Here is a 26,313-nt window from a genome sequence, read left to right as displayed (position 1 = left end):
TCTCCTTTACAGTTAGATGGTTTTAGTGATAGGATGGTTTTTTCAACTTGTAGGACAGAAGTTTTGGTGAAGTGGAATCAAGTATTTTGACCGGAGGTTTCAGTGTTGGGTGGGGGAGAATTAACTGGTTGTGATAGGTTCAAGGTATCTTTCTTATTCTTTATTTTAGTTTGTAGGGTGTTTATTTTGTTGGTAAGGGCTTGTTGGATCTCCGAGCACCAAGTCTTATTTTTGATACAGATATCAGGTATGGAGATAGGGGACTCTAGTTCTCTTAGTATTGTGAATAGTTCTTTCATACTAGAATTGGAATTGGCAATACGTTCGTTATACGAGTTATGTTTTGCCAAGCAAATTTCCTTTTTGTAGAGTGATGCCGTGGACGTTAGTTTTGTTTTATTCTCGCTGGAGGGGCAGAGCCGCCAAGCCGTTTCACATTTCCTCTTTAGCAGCCGCAAGTCCTTTAGTTGAGTGGTGAACCACTTGTTGAGGTGTGCTTTTGACTTACTTGGTCTCAGTTTTAGAGGGGCAACTTTGTCCAATGCAGAGAGCATGATCTTGTTGTATTCCTACACCAAGCTGCTAGGGTCGAGGTTATCCGGTAGAGAGGTTAGTGTGGGTAGGATACTGGGAATCACACTGTCGACTGTGATGTTCTTTTTCATTCTAGTTGGACACGATGGTGCTATTTGTGGAGCTAGGATAGTTGGTCTGCATAGGATCATGGATACTAGATAGTGGTCGGTCCAGGATAGAGGGGAAATGGATGTTATGGTAGCTGTGCAATTATACTCAGCTACCCGGTCCAGAGTTCTTCCTTTGACATGAGTAGGTTAATTTACTTTTTGCTTTATTCCTAATGCATTAAGGGAGTTGGCAATTTGTAGATCCTGTTTATCCAAAGGATCGTTGAAGCCTAGGTTAAAATCGCCCAGGAGTAATACTTACTGGCAAGTATGTTATGCCGGTCCTCCTCGAATGTTCCAAGGGGCCCTGGAGGTCTGTATATTACATGCATGGTGAGTGATTGGGAGTTATTTAGAGGAAGTTTGATGGAGATGCATTCACAGGATTGCAGGTTTTGAGGAGAGGCTATTCTCAGGGATAAACTTACTCTAGAGATGATAGCTAAACCACTGCCACGGGATCCCTCTCTCTTGTCTGGAGATGGTGTATCCCTCCGGGATGGCTAACAAGAGAGCAGGGCCTGCAGCACTGTGTAGCCAGGATTCTGTTATGGATAAGAAGTCCAGGTTGTCTTCTGAGATTAAGTCCGCTATGTCAATCGCATGTGCCACAAGGGACCTAGCATTAAGGAGGGCTCCTTTGAGAGGCTGATTATCTATTTTGACTGGGCTTGGGCGTGGAGAGGGATTGGTAGGAACTAGTGTTAGCATTAGCCATTTCCATTATCGGATTTTGGGGTGTAGCAGCTTGGGCTATAAAACCATTATTAAATTAGCCTGTCTGGCGGTTAAAGGGCTTAACGAGACCTCACAAGCTTTAACTGAACTGTTGTTAAACAATAGACATTTTAGGAACGCTTATTTGCAAAACAGGGCAGCTATAGATTATTTGTTTTTAAAGAATAATTTAGGTAGTGAAACCATGGAAGGAATGTGTTTCGACCTGGGAGACCATTCCCAATCTATTGAAAAACATATTAAGGGTATAAAGGATCTAGTTGCCAGAGTGACACAGGATCAAGACAGGGATTGGTGGGAAAACTTGTTTGCATGGATTCCTGAGGCACTGCGTTCTGCATTGATTTGGGTTTTTGGTATTATTGTTGTAGTGATTGTTTTTTGTTTGTGCTTCATGTACTGCTAAGTTATGGAGAATGATACAACGATTTTGGGTGTCCCCTTCATGCACGTCGGGTTATGGTAGTTTATTGTCTAAGGGGTGGGGTGTAATGCTTGTGCGAAATGCGAGCTAAAACAACATGGCGTCGGTGTGCAACCATTTTGGACACTCATCTCCCATCACATTAATTAAAGCTTGCATTTCCGCGGGCCTCGTAAAATAAACAAGCATTTCAGTAGCAAAATCAGAGCAAGGTCACATAACTACATAAATATTGTTGTTGAGTGGACTTACTGTGGCGAATAGTTATTGTATTGTCCACTGAAGGACAAATACAGGGGGATTCGGGGGGAGTCGGAGCGTCCTGCAGGTGTATGATAAGGGGTTCTGGGAATTAATGCATGGAGAGGGGTGCTGGGTTTTTCTACTACTGACTGTTTTTTTCCACTCTCTGCCCCTTCCACTTGTGATATGCTCTTCGGCCGAGGGTAGTCACAACTGAGAAGGGCGGGGACATGTCCCCATAAAGAGAAGAGGGCATTCTGTGGCAAGCAGTTAGAACTTGGACCCCCGGGTGATGCAGTCTCGCTGAGAGGAAAGACACTCCACCTCATGCCCCGTTAGTACGAATGATATCGTCGCCTACCTGCTGTGGGACTAAGCAGTGTCGTAGTGGCCAAGATGAAGATGTCTTCTGCTTCCTTGCTAACAGTGATGCCATTTTACTATAGGTTTTATATATCTGAATATGTTTGTTTATGTATGCTAAGTTTTATATATTGAGTGGATAAAGGGCCTATAATAACCCATTTTCATTTTTGATTAGTCTAAGTGTGATTTCTTGCCTGTCTGAGTCCAATAACTTGTTTTGCCAGGGTCCGGGGAAGCGAAAGTACAAGGGTTCTCCTCATATGGCCAAGCAAAAGCAAAACGGACACCTCACTCACGGGGTGGAGAACCCACGCTAACGATCTGACAATCAGCAGTCATTGGTCTCCATCGGAGTCCAAACTACACATCAATCTTTTGGAGCTGAGAGCAATCAGACTAGCGCTGTAAGCTTTCCTGCTCTCTGCACAGGGGAAAAAATGTCCTGATAATGACGGCCAACACAGTGGCCATGTACTCCCTCAACAAGAGAGGAGGTGTAGGGTCACCACCACTATGCAGAGAAGCAATACAGCTCTGGTACTGGGCAATTCAAGAAGGAATCTCCCTGTCAGCAGTTCACCTAGCCGGGGAGGAAAACACAGTGGCGGATGCTCTGAGCAGGCAGAGCACGGTCTCCAATCAGTGGGAACGATCTCAGGAAGTCCTTCTAGAGATCTTCGCCCTTTAGGGAACCCCTCAGGTGGATCTGTTTGTGACCGGTGTCAACCGGAAGTGCGATCGGTACTGCTCAACGGAATTTCCCCCAAGAGGAGCTCTGGGAGATGTGTTTGTGGTGGACTGGGAGTTTACACTCCTATACGCGTTTCCTTCAGTCCCCTTCATTCCTCATGTGATCGGAAGGTTGAGAAGATTCAGGAAACGCATGATCCCAATTGCCCCGAATTGGGCGAGGAGAACGTGATACCCGGACCTTCTGGACATGTCCGTCTGTCCTCCGATACGTCTTCCACAAAGATAGGACTTTCTCTCGTGAGAGAAGGGTTGGGTTCTCCATCCAGAGGTCATGACTCTCAACCTCCAAGCTTGTTTTCTGAAAGGCTGAGATACAAGGATTGGGACCTGCCGGATGACGTAATGGAGGTGTTGCTTTCAGCCAGAAGACCAGCAATAAAGTCTCTGTACCTTTGCTGTTGGAATACGTTTTGCAACTGGTGCAAAGAAAAGAATGTTGATCCTTTTCAGTGTAAAACTCTGGATGTTTTATCCTTTTTGAGTTCCTTAGCCAATAAGGGCCTTCTAGTTGGCACCATTAAGGGCTACTTGGCAGCGCTGTCAATCTGTAATCGCTTGTCAGAAGAATGTTCTTATTTCAAGATACCACTGGTGACTCAATTTCCAAAGGGGCTCACTAATGTGTTCCCTCCATCTGCTGTTCAGGTTCCGGTTTAGAACCTCAATCTGGTTTTGAAATTTCTGATGTGTGCTCCCTTTGAACCTTTGCACACATGTCCGTTAAGGCTGTTAACCTTTAAAACAATACTTTTGGTAGCTCTAACATCAGCCTGTAGAGTGAGAGGGTTGCAGGCACTTTCATCCAGGCCACCCTTTACCATATTTCATAAGGACAGGGTTGTTTTAAGGGTAAAACCCTCCTTCTTGCCTAAGATAGTTTCGGACTTTGATTTAAGTAGAAGATTGTTCTTCCTTTGTCACACCCTTGGAGTATCACACAACTCCTTCCTAGCCACGGAAGCCAATGCAGTTGTCCCCTTCCACCTTGGTTGGCACGGGCTCCTGATTTTAATAATTACAGGCACCACAAGGCAGCCAATGGGGGAAAGAAGGTTAGGGAGAGGTTGTGGATAGGCAGGGGGTGTTTAGGGTCACTGGGAAAAGGTGTTGGGATAACAACCTGAACATAACTTGCCTTGCACCCCTTAATCTTAGTCAGATCTCTTCTTAGAGTTCTGACCCGACTACCTGGCATTTCCTAAAGTGCAACCAACATAAGCACACACAGCATGAAATGAAAATGAACCATGGTACTGTGACAAACATACACATGAACAGAGATACTGATGCTGTACTTCTTAATTAGTAATGCCCCCAGATCGTGTCTTGCTCCTTCTTACTGAGGCACCTACACATGAACAAACAAGCATTTGACTAGAAAACATAATGTGTGTTACAAACATGGAAAATGGACGGTGAGCTGCCACACACAACATAGCGTTACCTCACGTATGCGTAGTTAACTCTCCCCACACTCTGAGCATTTTTAGCGTTTCTGAGGACTCAGAGGTCCGCCTGACATAAGTTTGTCTTACTTTCAACAGATAACAGCGTGTGGTTTCAACAACTCAGAAATGCTGCTGCCGTGTAAAGTTCGGACAACGTTCTCACAATGATGCGCCTCACACTCAATTAAGGAATTAACACACTTGTTTCACCATACGTTCTGTTAGCCACTTAACTGACACCTGGGGGGGCTTGCCGGCTCCTCCCCAGGCAGTGAAATCTCCCACGTTGAACGGTCTCCTGCTGTGCTTCAGCTCCTTCCCCATGCGGAATGGAGAGCTGCTTGAAAAGGCAGCTTTTCACCACCGGGCCCGGGTTATAGCAATTTCACCGCCCAGTCCAGGTCCTGCGTGTAGGGAATCCTCCATGCCCTCATCCATACACCTGCTTCCTTCGGCCTGTGCCTGCCACGCCAACAATCACCAACAGGCTGAGGAAGTTCTTAAATAGCAGTTGGCTGCACCTGTCATGAACCACCGTATGCGTCCCTTCTGGACTTCGTGGTCCCTGACCCATAGGGGACTGAACTCAGCAGTACTCCCAACATGGCCGCTGAACGCGGAACACTGTTTGCCAGTCTCTGCGTCATATGCTCTACGTTCTACAAATCAGACACGCCCCCGCAGCCCTGCGTGCCTCAACGCTACCGCTTGCAGTAGTCAGACCTGTGCGGCTGGAGTTCGTACAGCGATTCCTTCTGATTCCTGGTTCCCGGTCCCCTGAATCTCCTCTTCTTTCATCCGTCCCCTTTTTCCTCACCTTCCATTTCCTGGATTGTCAGCGCATTCGTATCTCCGAGTGCACTCCTCACCATTTCCTGGACTTTTTCCCGGACATCTGAAAGCTGGGTCACGAACCGCACACTGGATCCCGGGGATCCACGCACAGGGTTGTACAAAACCCGAACAGTGCGGAAGAAGACATCTTCGAAGATCACTAACAAACAATACAGACAGGTGAGAAGGGGGGAAACCTGTGACAGATTGAGACGCCAACAAACTGATACAGTTACGGAAATGGAGGCTGCAGTTCTAGACCTCATGCGCGGCATGCATGAGTTAACAAAAGTTTAAAATCTTAAAGCTGAAAATGCGGCATTGAAACAACTGGTCCTGTCACGTGACTCCGCAACCAATGAAAGTGTGTTGTTGGGCGGAGTGGTGGATAAATATGATGGCTCTTCAAAGACCCTTCGTGGCTTCCTCGATTCATGTTTAGTGCACTTCACCTTTAAACCCTACTACTTCTCTACCCCCAGGACAAAGGTGGGCTTTATGATTTCACATCTCTCCGGGAACGCATTAACTCGGGCAACCTCCTTAGTTTATTCGGGTGATGCCCTCCTGGATGACTATGATGGCTTCGTGGAGGTGCTAAAGACCGTGTTCGATCACCCAGAACAGGTTTACAGTGCCCAAGAACGCTTATTGGACTAACAACAAGTATCCCAGGATATGCTTACCTATGTGACACGCTTTAAGTAACTTGCCAAGGAAGCAGACTGGTCCTCTGAGGCCTGTTTCACCCTCTTTCAAAGAGGTTTGAATTAAGAGATAAAAGACGAGCTAGCCAGGGTAGCTCGCCCAAGTTCCTTCCAGGCTCTCATGGTTCTTTCCTTACAAATTGACTTTCGTATCCAGGAAAGAAAGGCAAAAAAGAAGACTAAAATACCCTACCAAAAGGCCTCTACAGAACCTTTCTCTAGACCTGAGCCTGCTTCTTCCCCGACCACGGACACAGAACCCATGCAACTAGGAGCCTTCCGCGGACCCATAACTCTGCAAAAAAGGATGCGACGGATTCACACTGGTCTGTGCATGTATTGTGCCTCTGATAAACATCTAGTGAGAGAGTGCCCCATTGTCCCTCCATGACATTCGGGAAACCCCAGCTCCCGATCTAGATGGAGCACAGCTTCGGGAGATGTTTGCTCCACATCTATTCCAGCCTTGAACTCTCCTGGACAAAATAATCTTGTGATTCTACAGGCCTATCTATCGCCTTCCAAGAAAGAGCCTTATCCCATTCTGGCATTAGTGGATTGTGGGGCCATGGGGATATTCATAGATCATGATTGGGTCACTACCCATAACATTCCATATGAAACATGAGACATCATGCAACCTGTAGAGGCTATCGACGGAAGACCTCTCTCTTCAGGACCATTACCCTTCAAACCAAAGAGATTGTGCTCTCTATAAACCACCATCAAGAGAGGATCAAATTCAACATCATAAGATCTGCCCATTACCCAATGGTACTGGGTATGCCTTGGTTACAGAAGCACAACCCCTACATCAACTGGGCAGCAGGATCCTTGTTTCTTGGTTCAGAACATTGTATGTCCCACTGTTTATCCCTAGATTCCTCGTCAAGATCCTCTGAAGATATGCAGACTAACAAGCAAGGTCCATTCACTGTCTCGAATATCATCCAGGTTCCCAGTGCCTATCAGGATTACACTGATGTGTTTTCGACCGCCATAGTTCAAGCCCTTCCCCCTCACAGACCTGAAGACTGCGCTATTGATACTGAACCCTCAGCAGTGATTCATTTTGGAAGGATGTTCATTCTATCAGAACCTGAGAAAAGAGCCCTCCGAGAATACCTGGATACCACCTTGGAAAATGGTACTATACGACCAGCCAAATCCCCGGGGGGAGCTTCGTTGTTTTTTGTCCCTAAGAAAGATACCAAGGAGCTTAGGCCTTGCCTAGATTATCGTGGTCTTAATCAATGCACCCTCAAAGACCGCTACCCATTGCCCCTAATCTTGGATATCCTGGAAGCGGTAAGAGGAGCTGTAGTGTTCAGGAAATTAGATCTCAGAGGTGCCTACCATCTGTTCCGTATAAAGGAAGATGACGAATGGAAAACAGCCTTTAAAACACCCTTTGGTCATTTTGAATACTTGGTTATGCCCTTCGGACTTGCCAATGCCCCCGGGGTATTCCAACGTTTCATGGACCGGGTGTTCTCTGATATGCTGTTCCTCTTCTTCATAGTATACCTGGACAACATACCGATATACGCCAAGGACGCTCTAAAGCATGAAGAACATGTTAAAGCAATTTTACAACGTCTACGTGACCATAAGCTCCTGGCCAAACCCGAGAAATGCCTTTTCCATGTGTCTACTGTTCACTATCTCGGATTCGTCCTCAGCCCAGAGGGAATTGGAATGGACCGCTCGAAAGTTGACTCTATTCTATCCTGGCCTGTTCCAAATACTGTGAAACAAATTCAATCCTTCCTGGGGCTTGCTAACTTCTACCGGAAATTCATACCTTCCTTTTCGGAGATTGTACATCCGATCATTACATTGTTGAAGAAGGATGCACCCTTTCACTGGACAGCAGTCCAAGATGAGGCGTTTCAACTGTTAAAGTCAGAGTTTACACAAGCCCATATTTTGGCCCACCTGACGTTGATCGACCCTTGCCTGGTTATCCCCACTCAGAGACTACGACAAAAGATCACACGCCTATGTCATGATACCCTTAATTCAGGACACTGTGGCATCACCAACACCCTCCGTCTAATACAAAAACAGTTTTGTTGGCCGAAGATGAAGGATGATGTCCAGCATTACATCCAAACCTGTGAAGTCTGCACCCAAAACAAGCATGACAACAAGAAACCGGCAGGTCTCCTGCTCCAACCAGCGCTGCCAACAAGACCTTGGGAATTCATCGCTACAGATGTTATTGTGGAACTACCACCTTCGAGGGGATACACAACCATCAGGTTTACCATTGATTTATTTTCTCACATGGCTCATTTTACACCCTTATATAAACTACTGTCATCCTCTGAGCTTGCCGGAATCTTCCTAGAACACATATTCAGACTTCACGGACTACCTTCCAAGATCATATCTGACAGAGGACCCCAGTACATGTCTCGGTTCTGGAAACAATTATGTTGCAAACTAGGAATCCAACGTGCCCTATCCTCAGGATATCATCCACAAACCAATGGAGCTACTGAACGCGTGAACCAAACACTGGAACAATATCTTCGCTGTTTCGCCACCAAGGTCCAGGACGATTGGTCACTCTTAATACCTGTGGCTGAATTTGCTGCCACGACCCTCACCCAAAACCCCCTCTGGCAAACCCATTGGCCAGGTGGAGTCAGGACTCGGGCCTCTAGAGCCTGGCATCTTCTTCAAAAGCGCTCCTGGGGCCAGTCCTGGCACCTATGGCACCAGGCTCATACACCATGAAAAACATATGCTTGGGTGTGGTAGCCTAGGGCCTACTTTACTTGGACTATTTTGTTGGGGCTATTTAAACCACACCCGAGCAAGACAACACGCTTCTGTCATGATTCCTGCCCCTCCTGTCCCCAGCCCTCCAAGATGTCAGGCTGGAGCCAGGCCACGATCACCTACATGGCCCTCAAGGGCCTCTCCATCCCTCCAAAGACCCACTTGGAGTCAGACTTGGCGCTTGTGGCACCAGACTCACTCACTCCCATAGGATAACATTGGGGATTGGACTTGTAGTGCATTGATGGTGACAAGATGGATGCCCCCACATATTTCGGTTCCCAGTACTACATGTGCGGTCTAGTCTTTTGGGTCTGGTTCAGCCCAGAGGCACCTGGGATACTCAGAGACTATTTAAGCCACACCCTGGCTGAGAAACATGCTTTGTGTTTTCTGCACCTGCAGCGTGACACTCCCCGTGTTCGGATCGGTTTCCAGTAGGCCTGCATCTTTATTCTGTGCTCAGCTCCTGCAAGAATAAGAACACTGTTAGGAACAGCCTTACCTTGCGGTGCTTCTGCCCATCAGTCATCGCTCCTTCTGTTCTGCTGGAATTTTCGGCGGAGTCATTCCCATCCACACCACTTCCTAAGGAAAAGGGAAAAGAACAGAAAAAAGGCATTAGTAAGTATTGTGCAAACCTTCGCTTATTTTTTAAATACTGTACGAGCTTCAAACGCATGCCCGAATCCCAGCCGCTCTGGGGGAACTCTGTCTCCGGAACTTCTCATCCATCTGCAAGAGGGAAAAGACACTCCAGGTTAGCGTGAAAACATCTAGAGGCACCGCATACCGCGCTTACCCACCACATTTGTTCTTCATAACTGGCATCCACGCTGAAAACGTTGTGGCACCTAAAAGACACAGAAAAATAACTCAGTTCAATGCAAATACGAAAGGGGTGCATCGCGCATCACGCTCTCACTCACCTTCAGCGCTACTCATCTCAGCAGCACGCCGTCATCCCCGGACACTGGCCATCATCTAAGGAAGGAAAGGAACGAAGTTAGAGAACTGTTCAAAAGACTCATTGTACTTACCTGTCGGACTCTTGCCAGTGAAGTAACTAGGCAGCAACGAGCCTGCATCAATCAACGCTCCCCTGCGCTGAAGGCAGGACGGAGAGCACACTATCCAAGAAAACAAGGTGAGCTGTGGATCAAAGGGAAGGGTTGGACCCCGGGGAAGAAGGGGTTCAAGCACAGAGACAATAGGGAGTTAAACTCTACCAATCCTGTGTTTTAGGCCCAGTCTCCCGTCGAATAGCCTCCAGGGAAGGGTTTGAGGTCATAAGAGATCAGAACAGGCTGAGTGACGTCCCCGTAGATACCAGGTGAGCGTTACAGCTTCGCCTTACTTTGCAGTCTGCAACGTGACGCTCACCGTGTCCAGCTATACCCACGAACCTCGGAGAAGCAGAACCTGCATGGAGACAAAAGGAACATCATTAGCAGCAGCATCTTACCTGCAGTCTTCATCTTTAGTTACTTGCAGCTCCTGAGAACAGCTTCCTTGAATCTGCACGCCTCCAGGCCTGAACGGCCTGAAAGAGGAAGATAGAGGGAACATTAAAGAAAGCAGAAGAGACATTGCAAATTACTAACTGCTCTAAAGACTTACCTGACTGGTCGCCTCTCGGCTGGCACCACTCCGGAAATTCCACACGCACTGAAGAACACCGCGATCTACAAGGAAACAAGGAAAAAACAGGTTAGCAAAGGCAAGACATCGCAGTGCTGCGCATAGCGCTTAATTACCGCATCATAGCGCTCTTAATGCGCCATCATTTACCAGCTGGGCTCAACCAAGCCAGTTCACTGCGCTGAAGCTCTGCATACCTAAGGGAGAAAAAGAGACATTATTAAACAAAGAAAGGAATGCGGGATAGCAACAATACTAAAGAACAGCAATAAGACCTACCTGAACGATATCAAATCGGCCGGCATCAGTGAAGTAACTGGACCGTAAATTCCCACGAAAGAAAACGTGCCCCTGCAAAGAAGGCAGGACGGAGAGCACGCCTAAATTTACCACCAGATGAGGAGAGGGCCCCAGAGGGGCTGAAATCATACGGGGGGTGGAGGGAGGATTCTTACCCCGGTCGGCCGGTCTTGAACACAGTCCTCCTGTATTTTCAGGCAGAACCTTCCCCGCAGACCACATCTGGGCAAAACTGAGAAGTACACCAGCGAGTAACCCGGCTGGGTGGCGTCCCTGTGGATACCAGGTGACCGTAACATTTGCCTACAACAATTCAGATCACTCGGCTGTCAAAACCGGCCCCTTTTTTTGTAGCCAAGGATTCCAACCTTCGGTTCTACCATCCATTCTCCCACATCCTACCCCTGTTCCCACAGTTGACTCCTGGATTGAAACCCTCATCAACGTACACAAAGAAGCAAGAGAACATCTCAAAGGCCCGAACAAACACCAAGCACTACGCTGACTCAAAAAGAAGACCAGGGCCTTCATACACAATAGGTAATAAGGTCTGGCAACTCGAAACTTCTGCCTCGACACTTACAACCAAATAAATTGGCTCCCCGATACTATGGTCCTTTCTCCATGAAGGAAATCATTAACCCAGTGGCCTTCCGACTCAGACTACCAGAATCTTGGAAAAGGATCCACCCAGTTTTTCACACTTCTCCGTTGAAACCATACGTCCAGTCCTCCCAAACTGCTCCAAGATCTACCCCTGTGATTGTCGATGATCAGTTAGAATATGAGGTTTCCAGAATATGTGACTCCAGGTACAGACGTGGACAGCTACAGTATCTGGTCGAGTGGAAAGGGTACCCTCCGAGTGAATGCACCTGGGAACCAGTCTCAAACATGAATGCCCCCAGACTGCTCCGAAGGTTCCACCTTATACACCCGGGCAACCCAGAGAAACTGGGTTTCGGAGGAGGCATGCTGTCATGAACCACTGTACGCGTCCCTTCTGAACTTCGTGGCCCCTGACCCATAGGGGACTGAACTCAGCAGTACTCCCAACATGGCAGCTGAACGCAAAACGCTCTTTGACAGTCTCTGCGTCATACGCTCTACGTTCTACCAATCAGACACACCCCTGCGCTTCTCAACGCTACCGCTTGCAGTAGTCAGACGTGTGCGGCCGGAGTTCGTACAGCGATTCCTTCTGATTGCTGGTTCCCGGTCCCCTGAATCTCCTCTTCTTTCATCCTTCCCCTTTTTCCTCACATTGCATTTCCTGGATTGTCAGTGCATTTGTGTCACCTAGTGCGCTCCTTGCCATTTCCTGGACTTTTTCTTGGACATATGAACGCTTCCTGGAGTCGGGTCACGAACCGCACGCTGGAACCCGAGGATCCACGCACAGGGTTGTAAAAAACCCGAACAGTGCGGAAGAAGACATCTTCGAAGATCACGAACAAACAATACAGACAGGTGAGAAGGGGGGAAACCTGTGACAGCAGCTACCTCTTTCTGGACCAACTGCCACCCCAAAGGATCATGGGGATTGTAGTCTCTTCCCTGTTTTAGCGCAAAACACTCCTTTTGAATGACTTTTCCATGCCTTCAGTCCCCTTTTCCTTACAGCCTTCCTTCTATCCTCCGCCTCATCCTAGTAAGGAAGGGGAAAGGCTCCATAGGTTGGACCCTAGGAGAGCGTACATGTTTACATCTCCCGAATGTCAAAATGGAGAGTGGAAAAGCAACTCTTTATAGGATACATGAAACACAAATTAGGCCAGGCTGTTTCCAAACAGACCTTGTCTAGATGGATCATTCTTACCATATCTGAATTCTACAGACTGGCAGGCAAAGACCCTCCTGCAAGCTCATTCCACCGGGGGCATGGCTACATCTACAGCCCTTCAAAGGGGTGTTCCTATTAAAAACATCTGTGATGCTGCAACATGGTCATCAATGCACACGTTTACTAAGCATTATTCTCTGGATGCTTCTGATGCTCAAGATGTCGCTTTTGGTAAGGCAGTACTTTACTCTGCCATTTAAAATCCTTAACATATAAATTCTACGCCCTCCTCCAATCATGAATACTGCTTTGGGAGTCTGTCAAAGATGAGGAATACGTTGGAGGACACAATCCATTCGAAGAACAAGTTACTTACCCCTGGTAATGTTCTTTCGACTGAATGTTCCTACAACGTATTCCTCATCGCCCTCCCAACCTACCCCTTTATAGAATTTCCCATAAATTGTCTAATTTCTACATTTTTCTACAAACCCTCCTTTTTGACCTAAGCCAACACATTGCTATTATCATGTGAGCATGTATCGCCATCATCAGAACCACCAGAGTCATGACTGTCATCTATATTGATCTCCATAAACTCTTTTATAGCAATATCTTGCACGATCAAGGCATTGGCCATGTTTACAGGAGGATGAGGACCAGATCTTAGTTTTATTAGCGATTTAGAACAGCAATCACCTAATGCGGATCCTAGAACAGGCAAGCATTGTATGCAACAGAAAAACAGAATTATCCGAATTATAACAGCTAGTGCTGAAAATAATTTCCATTCCCAGGTTTTAAGTATGTTCCAGGCCCAATTTCTAATGTTCCAATCCCCTTCGGGAACGTGAACTTCAGTACTCAATATATGTAACCTTTTGATTGCTTTGAACACTGTAGGGGAGGAGTCGGGTATGAAAATGCAACATGCTGACACGACCAATTTGCATGCACCACCAGGCTCAGCCAAAAAGGACATGTAAAGCCATTCTGTTCCGGAGAGCTACCAATCTGATGGCTTTTTAATCTAAAGTCATATTGAACATTATGTCAGTAGTTTCATCGATAGTTTTCCCTAATACCTTGGCCAATCTACGAATATCTCGAGAGTTAATTACCTGTCCCCAAAATGGAATCATAGATTTTGCTACATCCCCTAATATCTGGAGAAGTGTATCATCTTCGATTCCCCCCCCTTTTAGACTGATGTTTCATTATGTCTGCAGTGGAAGTTAAGTAAACCCCAGGCAACAATATTCCCAAGTAACATGTTCCTTGCCAATTTTTGGGTGACTATGGATATACTTTCTTCCCACAGACAAAATAAATGTAACCCCCAGTGTATAAGGGTCTTGTCTCATTTACCAGCATTGCAGTGTGCATACATTTATCATAGGTACCCATATAACGAGAACCTGCTTTCTTTAAACAGAAGGGTACTGTGTCAGGTTCATGGTTGATAGTATAGGATGGTGGTGTTGCTTCCCTATTACCTACTGCTGACATTCTAAATGATTTCATAGATTGGTAGGGTCGAGATCGCATATCTGTATATTTGGTAGAGGCAATATTAGTTGTGCTTTTATTTGCAAAGACAGAACATCCTAGAGGCAATGATACTTTTTCATCAAACTCGTTGCTGTTGGTTCCATCAGTTACCAGTAGTACTTTCATTCCATCTTCCAAAAAATAGGGCTCTAAACGAAGCATAACAAGCAGTTGACAATGGGAGTAGATAGCTGTACCAACCTAAACCTTTCTCTCCGTGTTGTGGTAGGTGAGAACATACCCAACAATTAGTTTTATTCGGGATAGCATGTGTATCATTCATGATATGTATGAGGGTGGTGTTTAGATACACTTCTCGCTGTTCATGATCAAAAGGATGAAGGGTATAGGAGTGTACATATAGAGCAGACCAGGTAGTGGAGCTATTGTAGTCAACATGGTGCTAAGCAGATCAGAGCTTTCTAAGAACCATAGCACAGGTATCAGTACAAGCATAATAGAAGCTACGATAATTATGATTATGCATTTATCTCTAGTAGTGGACCATGGACTTTTTGATTTGTATTTTCCATCAGCAATATTTTTCCTGTCCTCCTTTATACATGCTCCAAACAGAGGCATAGTTTACAGTGTCCGTTAAGGAGCCTCACTGAATAGGCTTTATAGGTTCATCCGTGGGTGGTGTAGGTTTCCTTTGGTTCGATAAATGTTTCAGTCTTCTCTTCCCAGCCTCCCCTGTTACTCCGAAACACAGCGTTCCACGTCTTTGGGGGAATTATAGGGAGCAATTGTTGGTTTCTTGTGGGTGCAGTATTCTTACCACACTTTCCTAACTATCAAATGTCATCCTCGAACTAATTCCATGGTCGAAGGTTGTACCTGGTCACTCCTGCCACAGAGATCCTTGAACAAAGGGTCGTCAATATCTGAAGAAAGTGTTGGATGATCAGATTGCTTGGTCTCAGAATCGGGATCAGGACAGGTGCCGTCGCAGAAAGGCACACTTTTGGTTTCAAGATCTTTGGCCTCCTCCTTCTCCCATTTGTCATAGGGCAAAGGCACTCGTTTCAAATGTACTGCATGAATCCAGTGCTTCCTGCAACTCGAACAGCCGTCTGAGTATCCAGTAGCACCAGATAGGGACCTTTACAGTGAGCAGCAAGGCAGGTTTTTCTTTCGAAGTCCTTAATTAGGACGAAGTCCCCAGGTCGGATGCAGTGACCAGGACCCACGTATTTCTCAGGAATAGCTGCGGAAATCGGTTGGTGAATCACACACAGGTTTTGAGTCAATTGGTCACAATAATCAGACAATAGTGGATGTTCAATATCCTTCAACTTTTTAAGTCTACGTGCATTCCATACATTTGCAGGTCTCCCCATGACAATCTCATAAGGAGAACGTCCTGTTTTTGCCTGTGCAGTGGTTCTTCATGGATAATAGAGCTAGGGGTAAAGCATCGGGCCATTTCAGTTTGCTGTGTGCACACACCTTCGTTAGCTTGTTCTTAAGGGTGCAGTTATGGAGTTCAATAAGTCCAGCACTCTGAGGATGCCTTCAAGAATGACATTTCTTATCAATCTGAAGCGCCTCGCATATCTGTAGCATGATAGCCGCTATAAAGTGAGGTCCATTATTGGACAAAATTACTCTGGGTAACCCAAATCTTGGGACGTACTCCTTTAAGATGACTTTTGCAGTGGACATGGCAGTACTGTCCTTCAGAGGGAAAGCCTCAACCCATTTACTAAAGGCGTATATCACTACTAACACATAATTATAATTTTGGCAACGCTCCATCTCTATGAAGTCAAAATGGATCACTTCAAATGGCATCAAAGGAGGTCCAAAACTATCCTTAGGTTCTGGTGTTCCCTTTCCAGTGTTGTTTTGTAGACAAATCATACAGTTCTGAACTAGTCGTTCTGCAATTTTGGGAATATTATCATTTTTCCATACTGGGTCTAGATGTTTACAAATGTTTCTGGCACGGATGTTTGCTGGCCCATGTGTCATAGTAACTACAGCTGTTACATAAGCGTTGTGCAGCATCCATCTCTGCTTTTCGTGATCAACCCAACAACCCTCATTATCCAACCCTGCTGGACCAGAACCCCATTGTTCAATTTCTTCTACTGTGGCTTCGGCCTGAATTTCTTTCACGCTACTAATCCCTTCTTCCATCGTCCCGGTCTCGGCAACCCATCTAGCAGAGTCTAACACATACATTCTGGACTGTGTATCTGTGGCAGTTTGTTTGGCTATCTTGTCTGCAAATACATTCCCTCTTCCAATACCGTCACTCACTCTCTGGTATGCTGTGCAATTCATTATGGCTAATTGTTTAGACAGAGCCAGTGATAATAACAATTGCCCTATCAAAGGACCATGCTGAATTTTCATACCATGAGAAGTTAAAAATCCCCTCTCGGCCCATAGCCTCCCAAAGTTGTGAACTACTTCAAAGGCATACTGACTGTCAGTATTAATATTGACTCCAAGCCCCTGGGATATCTCACAAAGCTCTTGTCAAAGCAATTATTTCTGCAGCTTGACCAGAGTTGTGAGGAATTTTCATACTTTCAGTAACTGTATCTAAGGTGTTTTTTGCAAATGCGGCGGTAGAAATGCTGTCTGGAAGTTTGAAACATGAACCATCATAAAATAATTACCCATCGGGGATGGCAAGGGTGTGTCACTTAAATCAATTCTGCCTTTAGTGTCTTGTTCAGTGACATAGACAATTGTGGGTCGAATCATTAGTACTGTCCTCGTTTAGAGGAGGTTAAAGTTCAGCCGGATTTAAAGAGCTGCATCTCTTAATTTTGCTGTGAGGTGCAAATAAAATGAGCTCATATCTCGTGAGCCAGGCAGATGTGAGATGCTGAGTTTGCGTTCTATTCAGTAGTTTATCTACTGAGTGAGGTACCATTGCAGTTAAGGAATGACCAAAAACCATACCTTCACATTGTTTTACTGACGCTGCAGCAGTAGCTGCAGCCCTGAGACATTTTGGCAAAGCGCATGCAACAGGCTCTAACATAGAGAAAAAATAGCCACATGGCCTGTTCCTTCCCCCATGTTCCTGTGTGAAAACAGCCAAAGCACATCCATCCCGCTCGTTCACAAAAAAGATAACATAAACTCCAGTTTATAGTTTGGTGTGCCCAATACTGGTGCAGAGCATAAAGCTGTTTCGAGCAGATCCAAAGCGTCCTTACAATCTGTATTCCAAGGTAGAGGTAATGGTACGTCTTTCCTAGTCAATGTCAACAAAGGTTTGATCAAAAGTGAAACATTTGAAATCCATTGCCTGCAATATGAAGCCATCCCAATAAAAGCCCTAACTTCTTTCTGAGTACTTGGTATCGCCATATCAGAGATGCTGCTTTGTATTCTCTCGGTGCAAGGCGCCTACCATCCTTTGACAGGAGATAGTCTAAATAGGTGACCGCCTGTTGACAATATTGGAATTTCTTTAAAGTAGCCTTATGACCATTAACAGCTAAATGTTTCAGAAACAAAATAGTACCCTCTTTGCAAGCGCTTTCTGAATCTGCAGCAATGAGTAAGTCATCAATGTACTGCACAAGTGTGCAAGTGGAAGGTAATTGAGGCTTGTCTAGTTGTTCCTTGAGTGCTCTACTGTATATGCTAGGACTCTGTGTACCCTTGCGGTATTCTAGTGAAAGTAAAAGAGCGTCCACCAAGGGACAATGCAAATAAGTATCGGCTATCTGGATGAATGGGAATGCTAAAAAAATGCGTTTTTCAGATCAATTACTGAAAAATGCGTAGCTGTTGCCGGACTCAGTGAGAATGGTAGTGATGTCAGGAACAATGGGAAACTGTGATGCTGCTACCTTGCTGAAATAGAGGCATCTGTGATCCATCGAAGTGCATCTCTTGTGCATATGTGCATCTCTTCACTCACTATTTTTGGTGCAGTTAAATATCTTTCCTGGACAAAGGAAGTTTGTGGCAACCCTCTATCTAATTTTAACTGGTGCAGCTGCTCTAGCTGTTGTTTAAAAGTAAATAATGTCAACATTTGCTCATGTATTGGCAAAGGCGTTTCCCTAGTGCATGATAAGAAATTAAAATCCTGCAGCTCCTGTGGAATGGCAGTGTTAGTAAGATCACCCTCCATGGTCTGGCAAAGAACCTGAAGCAGCATTTTCATTGCCTTCCTGTATATATGTATATATATATATATATATATATATATGCATATATATAATTCTGCCCATTCCTGTAAAGCCTTTCTCCTTTCAGTGGGTACAGCACTACGAGTCACAGTTCTTGAACTACTAGGCGCATTTTATCAGAGGTGGCAGAAGTAGCTGATGGCAAAAGTAAATCTCGTGAGGTAGGGGGTAGTGGCCAACTGGCAGTGTGTCTCATGTGCTGGCATGGCAGGTGGTGAAACATAGGGAGGAGGTGCAGTAGGAGATGTTCTCCTTTCATTCAATAATTTATTTATTAACTAGTCAGATGCATGCAATTCTTTTGATGGGTATATTTTTTCTACCTCTAAGTGAAACTCTCTACCCAGTTCCCTTAATGCCTATACTTGTTTCTGTTGATCATGTTTTAAAGCCTTTGCAGCCTGAGTAACATGTTTACGTGCATATTTCTCTCTACTTTTCAAACGCTGGGTTGCTTCCTTGTGCCAATCCCTAATCAAAAGCCACAGGTCTGGCTTTCTTATTTAATAGTACTGATTCAAGATACTGAATTCTAGATACCTCAAAACTCCCCAGTTCTGGCCACTGAAGTTTTTCCTCATCTCTGGTTTGATGATGCCACGTCTCATTAAACAATATACCTCCCAGTCCAAATTTGACATACATATCCTATGCCACTGAACCTTTTGGTGGTGCTGGTTGGTTATGCTTCAAATCATTCTGCTTTTTACCCTTACAACAACCACAGAGCTTAGCCCAACAAGTCGACATCTTACTAAAGTCAGGCATAATTCACAAATACAGACGTTTTCCCTGGCAAATATACTGGCAATATATATATTTGTCAAATAAATAGTTGTCTAGACAGTGTCAGTTTGAAACAAACTCACCTGATCACACAAAATTCACCCATCAAATTGGATTTGTACCTGGTGGTCTCCCAAAAATGCGTAATTGCGCTGGTCTGGGTATCTCGCCGCAACGACCTCTCGGCGAAGTAGAGCAAACAGGGGATTACAGTAGCAGTCTGCGAGGTACAGCTTCTCCTGTGCAGGGGCCCCCTGTACTCCGGTCCTCAGTCCAGTCTGTCCTCGCAAAGCGATGAGTCATTTACTGGCAGAGCCCCACGTTGGGCACCATTTGAGAAAACATATCTGCTAACTGTAAAATAAATGGAAAACACCAGTCACGAATGAAGACTATTACAATGTTTATTTCATAAACAAACAAATGGGACTCCGATTCATCTAGTACTTGCACACAGTCATAGAGAAGTGAGCCAGCAAAAACGGGGTGCTCAGTCTTAAATAGATTTTATTTTCAGCCCCATCTGTCAGACGAAAATACATGGCTATGACCCATGTAATGCAGACCTTTGCCATGACAACGTGCAGTGCAATCTTGCAGACATGTTATGTTCCTAGAGCAAAGTGGAGATAGTTTGTTCTGTAAACATTCTTCGTGCTTCACTTATCTGTTTGGATTTTGTCTAAAAGGTCATTTCTGCAACCCAGGCCGGCAGTACAGGCTTTCAGAACAATATATTTCACAAATCGTGCAGCAATAATAACAGAATTAGCCTCGCACATTAAGGAACCAGGAACACCAGAAACACTCATATCTTCGTTTCTGTCTGTTTGTTCAAGGCTTGTAGCTACATTCCATTAGCTACGCATGTTAGGGCCTTTCAGGGTGTGCTGTGGGCATTATTTTCGCAGACCATGAGAAAAATGGAAAGGCAGAGCAAACTGACATAGCCAATAGTTGACATAGTCAATAGTTCAATGTGTGCAGCTAGGCTAATTCTAATGTCATAATGAAATGCATTTTCACACTATTACAGCTTTCGTTCCACCAAGGCTGAGTGCTGTCATGCCTGTATTTATGGACATATTGGCTACACGATGAGGGGAAAACGGAACTGAGGCCAACAGGCGTTGTGCACGCTACATCAGTGATGCGTGATACCCCGTAAGGTGCGCATAATGCTCTGTTGTCCGTGTGACAAACTAAGAATGCATTACATACCATCTGTTTTTTGTACATCAAGAGTTATAGCTGACATTTTCTGATTTGTATGCAAACATCTTAAGACATATATAAGTACAACAATATAGTGTCTATGCGTATCACCTCACCATCCGCCCACTCCCCAGCCCTGCTCGAACCTGCCGTCCATCATAGCCCTTATTCATCGCACCACACTGTCTGCACATTACAATGCAATCTCTGCCACTCGCAGCCTTGAACCTTCATCAGACGATCGCTCTACGCATCTGATATTGCCCTTAGCCTCTGCCACAGGTTGTTCCCATCATCCTTCCATCCACACAGCCTACCTTCACCCACTGGCAATGGCCGGTATCCAGACTGGATGGGCTAATCTCAGAGGGCTAATACAGTGAGAAGCCATATACCTCCCTGTGACTGCCCTAAAGTAATTACTTTGCTTGGGAAGTCGTACACGCTTTAATAGAACTCTAACAAAATAAATTGATAGACTGAGCTGATACCCACTTGTAAGGGCCCGGTACCAGTCACCTGACGAAGCAGCTAGTCCTGAATAGAGGAGAGAGCATCTCCCATGGAGCAGGTGCTCTGCCTCCTTTGCAGGAGTGAGAGGCAGCAGCATGTAGAGCTCTGCAAGCCAGTCCCCAGGAAGAGGGGCTGCAAGTGCAGCAGGAAAGCTGTCGGAGACTACTGTCTGAGCAGAGTGAGTCTGAGGCAGGTGGCAGTACTCTGAGCTGGTGACCTGGCCTGGCCCCTCATGGGAACATGTTTGCTCTGCTCCCAGGTGCTTTCAAGAGCTCTACCTTTTCCTGCTTGCTAAGCAACCACTGAAAAATTACAGAACTCTTGAAAACATGAGACCCAGTGTCGCTCGGCGCAGCCCAGGAAGCCACCTATATTGAAAAACAGGATGCATGATGGAGCTTTCATTTTTGGATCTTTTTTTTCAATATAGGTAGGGGTTGCAAAGGCAAAGCCAGGGGTTGCATGGAAGACAGCAATCCCTAGCGACCCCCAAATAACATCCTTGTTTACAACATTAACTGTCAGCCACCATGGAGAACACCAGATTGGGGGTTGTAGGTGAAAGGGTCGACTGCAATTGATTTGAGGCAATAGTTTTGAGTCAAAAGGACTGGAGAAAAAAGGTGGAATTATTTTATTTATTTCTTTTTGGGCCCCCCACCTCCAAAACCCGGTTTTTGATGTAAAAAACACTTTTTTTTCCTATATGGAAGCCACACAAAAAATACATTTAAAAAAAGGCATTCAACCTTTTTTTTTTTTTTGGTCCTTTTGACTCAAAACTATTGTATTCAATCCTTTTGTTTTCGATCCTTTGACTGGACACCCAGATTGGGTTGATATTATCAAGCAACAAGAGATGATTCCCCACCCAGCCCTCGATCACAGCATGTTCCCTAAGGACTTGGTCTGCTGGCATCTGGGACTCTCAAAAAGCAATATGCACTGCATGAAAGCAGCCAGGAAAGGTAGCACGAGATTCCAATAGTGAAGTAAATTGACAAATCCAAAGAGGATGCACACTTATTTGATGAGAGGTACGGCAGCATTTTTGGCCTTCCAAAGACATGTACATTTGTAACACTGAAACTTAGGCCACCCAAAATTCCTCCTGCATGCATTACTCTTTGGATCAGGGCTCTAGAAGTGATGCAACTTGCGGACAAGCCATACTTGAGAAACTATTTGTGAATTAAATGCCAACTGCCGCTTATCTTTACTTAGGGTGCTTTATACTGCCCGAAACGCATGGAGGAATGGGGATGGTATGTAAGAGTATGGAAATGTTTCTCACCATTGAGACACTGATAATCTTAGTCCATAGTCCCCTTTCCACCATATGCCCTTACCTCCCTGCTAATAAGTTTCCAAGTCTGACTTGACAAAGGGACTGGCGGTTGGGAGGGACATGCAAAGAAGGTAAAATACAGGCGGTGTCCACGTTGAAAATGTTATGTAGCTGCTTTGCAACACCTCCGTTCCCGTCACCCATTCTGAGGGATGTCCCAGAAGTATGGTGGAAAGGGGACTATGGAATAAGAGTACCAGTGTCACTGCAGTGAGTAACATGTCAGTTTTTTATGCAAAGTCTCCGGTCCCAACCGCATTGATGGACTATTCATAGTGGTTATGAAATGAGACTAAGAATGAGTAGTGCATTAGTTGATGCAGTGAGTAACTTTAACATGCTCTGTATTTGGATGTGTTGGAGAGTATTTTGAAAGTGCTAATTACCTTTTTATAGATGAATAAACTTTATCCCAAATAACTTTTTCAGGCAGCAGAGTTACTAAGTGACAAGTTGTCCAAGTGGCAAGAAACATGTACTGATGCAATAAAAGTACCAGATACTGTTATTGGTATGATAAAAGAAATGAAGACTCCAAATTCTACTCCAATATCAGGAACTCCGCAGCCTTCTCCAATGATGGAAAGAAGCAAGTTGGTATGTATCTGTAAGAAACTGTGTGTTGTGGCGGGCCTGAAGGACATGGACTCGTGTTCTACATTTCACTGTGCATGTTTTATTAAAGAATAAAGTCAACGCCTATACCTCCCGATTCTACGGGGTGCACCCTACCTAACAAAACTAAGGTGCTTGTCAGTGATGTGTATTAAAAGAATCTGTCTACTGTCCCAACTAACCTAACTGACCCTACCACTATTGATACAATTTAAGGGCAGGAGAATGGCCTTTTCCTGGGTTCTTGGTCTTCTCAAATTTCTTTCAATAAGTAATTTTCAAATAGTTCCTGTAAACATCTTTAAATAGTTTGCACTGTTTTTTTAACATTTGGTTACTTTTCATGTCTTTTCCATTCTATATCTCTTTTGATTGTATACTGATAATTTTCTTCGTGTCAGGATCTTCTATTTGCCTATTACTTTCTCTTTTGAGTTCAACTCCACTCTTTGTTCTGCCCTCTTCCCAGGGAAGGGTTATCCAACCTCTCTGTTTTCTTTCCTTTCTTTGTTTCTTTCTTGATTATTATGACTCTGATTATTCTCAAAGGGGCTTTCCCCCAAATCTTTGGCTTCTTGATTATGCTCTCAACATCTTTACTGAGACTAGTAGGAATAGTACCATAACGATAACCCTTTTCTCCTCTTATCTTCACCACTGTCTCTTCACTATATTGTTTCTCATTCACTTCTGCCCTTCTCAATGGTATACTTTTATTATACTGACTGGGATGAGCATGAATGTCTGTATAATGATTTTACCTTTCTTCTCCTCTTCTCAGTAGTATTCTTTCATTAAACTGATTGGGACGAGAATTAATGTCCATATAACTATTTTCATTCTCCTCCCCAGGTCTCTCCGCTCTACCCGTTTTCCTCATGCCTAGCATCACTCGGTCGCTGTTTCTTTCTGGTTTCCCCTCAACTCGTCTGCAGCCTCTCTCTCTGGTGTCCTTGCGTTCTCGGCTTTGCTCGGTCTAAGAAGTGCTCAGTATCTTTTTGTCTGGTTTGCTTTGCGGTTTCCTATGCCCAGCGGTATCAGTGTGCTTAACAGGACCCCCAGTCCACCACTGGCATGGTGTGGCCACAACACCACTTACCACTGCGTTATCTTCCCTGTAGTGAAGAAGCTGCACCTCTGTCTCTTTAATTCTGTCTCTAGAGCTAGTTTGAAACTCCTGGGCTTCTCAGAGCTTCCAGTCTCTGCCCCTCACAGAGGTGACAGAGCTGTGGGCCTCCTCCAACTTAGCTTCTCTCCTGCAGTCAAGACTCAGTAAGTCTCCTTCCTGGATTTTTGGCTTCTCAGCCTGTTCAAAACTCCCAGGCTCTACAGAGTTCCCAGTCTCATCACCTTGTAGAGGTGAACTCACTGCAGGCCTTCTCCGGCTTAGCTTCCCCTCTTGTGGTCTCTCGTGTGGCTTCTTGAAGCCCTCTTTAATTGTTAATAATCATTTTCATTTCAGTATTGTAAAGTTCAGAGATATTTATGTTTTCAGTATTGCAATAACACACAGTGGTTCTGGTGGGGCGTGATTGGAGAGGTAAAATTAGGAGACTTTTCTAGGAGTTCCTCACAAGAACGGGAGCCCTTGTCCTGAAAGGGGGATGCTCTCCTGGTGAGTTCCCGCTTGCCTCTGCCCCTAGTGAGGATATTGTGCAGCAGGCTCACCTCCCTAGCCTTCCAGGTGGTGCTCCCCCTTGGGGAGAAGGGACCAATTCCTGCGATTCGTCAGTGTGTGATACAGCTCAGCATCTTGAACATTAATTACCCGACAGAACTTTTACCTGTTGAAAAAAGTTGCCTGAAAAATATTGAAATATTGAAAAGTTACTAAGTATTAGTTTCAATTTCAGAAAAAGCATACTTATAACATTCAACAGTTTCCTTTTATTGTAAATACTAGGTTATTTATTGAGTGTGGACCTAGCTACGGGAAGCGACAAAACACTTTACAATTCAGAGGGGGAAGTACACAGTGAGGGAAGCAGATGTACAAGAAAGGGGGAGCTAACCAAGGGGGCGAGGAGGGAAGGGCAGGAGAGAAATTTGGCAGCAAACGGATACACAAGTAACTAGGGGAGAACATGGAGGGATAGATGGGAGGAAGATCACCCAGTTTCAGTGAAGAGTGTTTGTGGACCTAGGTTTTCAGTAGTAGCCATTTGTGATGAGGGTCTGGAGTCCATCCTGAAATGTTGATGCAGAGAGGGGTAAGTCTCGTGTTGATGTGAGGAGGTTCCAGATTCTGAATACTTATACAAAGAAGGCCTGTCTTCGGCACTGGTGGAGTTCAAGTCGGCACATGTCCTTGTCATCAAAGTTGCTTGTGAACATGAGGGTGAAGGCCTTGTAAATGATAAAGCAAGATTTGAAGGTGATACGTGATTGCAGTGGGAGGCAGTACAGTTCAAGGAGGGTCGGAGTGGTTTGGCCCTTTTGGGTCATGCTACAGCATATAGGACACATCTTCGGGGTGCCAGTGTGTTCACCAGAAGGGCATTACCCCATCTAGGCTTGGATAACAGATGTGAAGTTGTTTGCTGGGATGAAGGGCTGGATTTTCCGCAGGAGGGTAAGTTGGTGCCAAGCCATTTGTGCCTTCCTTGCTATGCCCTCCTTGAAAGAGTGGTGTCTGTTGATGTAGAGCCCAAAGGACTTGGCTCAGGAGTTCAGTTGGGGTGTGAAGCACTCGATGTTCATAGCAGAGTGGCGGTCTGGATTTCACATTGGTTGGTGTTGTTGGTCAGTAGTAGGAATTCGGTCTTTGCACTTCTCCATTGCCCTGCCTTCTGTTTTACTGCTTAGTTGCTCATACACTCTGCTTTACCCTCACACTCCTATTTCCCACTGTGCTCTCATCAAACTGGTATCAATGACCTTCTCCATTATATGGAATAAGTGCACAATGGTGAAAACTCTGCTGAAGTGGTCTACCATTTTGTTGGAGTGAATGGAGCTGTTTTATTTATTTTTTATTTATACTTTCAAGAGCATGCTTGGTGTTCATGTTGCTGGGTACTTGTGGGCATTTTCAATGTTTTGCTGCCTTGCATTTATTTTTATCCACGATCGCAATTGTCAATTATGGTCAAGGTTTGTGTCGTAAATGTTCCCAATCCATAATGGCAACCATTGGGTGAAGCCAGTTATGCCTAGGCTGCCATTGTCTTTTATTTATAATGCTAGCCATAACGTATTGGCTGCCTGTGCTCCTCTTCCTTGTTCTTTTAACTCTTTCCCCACCTTTGAGTGCATGAAGTAGCCCATGTCTCCCACTTTGTTCCAATGTGGGACCTCCCTGATGCTTCCTGGCTGCCATTTTCCATGTTTCATGTGAGCAAGTGATGCTGCATGAGGTTCAGTTGCACTACTCCATCTTCTCAGTCTATGCCGCTCGTCGTCC

The 26,313-nt window shown here is 45.2% G+C and overlaps 1 protein-coding gene across 1 annotated transcript in view; it reads left to right on the top strand.

Annotated features, from left to right (window-relative positions):
- BAIAP2L1 (BAR/IMD domain containing adaptor protein 2 like 1) overlaps positions 1 to 26,313 on the top strand; it is a 1,517,181-nt gene that overhangs the window by 780,074 nt on the left and 710,794 nt on the right. Inside the window, exon 8 of the mRNA XM_069645654.1 lies at positions 22,725 to 22,892. Within this exon, the coding sequence (XP_069501755.1) occupies positions 22,725 to 22,892 (168 nt within the window). The remainder of the gene's footprint in view (positions 1 to 22,724; positions 22,893 to 26,313) is intronic.

This window comes from Ambystoma mexicanum, chromosome 2p (assembly GCF_040938575.1).
Source record: "Ambystoma mexicanum isolate Mex_15411 chromosome 2p, UKY_AmexF1_1, whole genome shotgun sequence".
Lineage (NCBI taxonomy): Eukaryota > Metazoa > Chordata > Amphibia > Caudata > Ambystomatidae > Ambystoma > Ambystoma mexicanum.
This window is presented reverse-complemented; position numbering and strand designations above follow the sequence as displayed.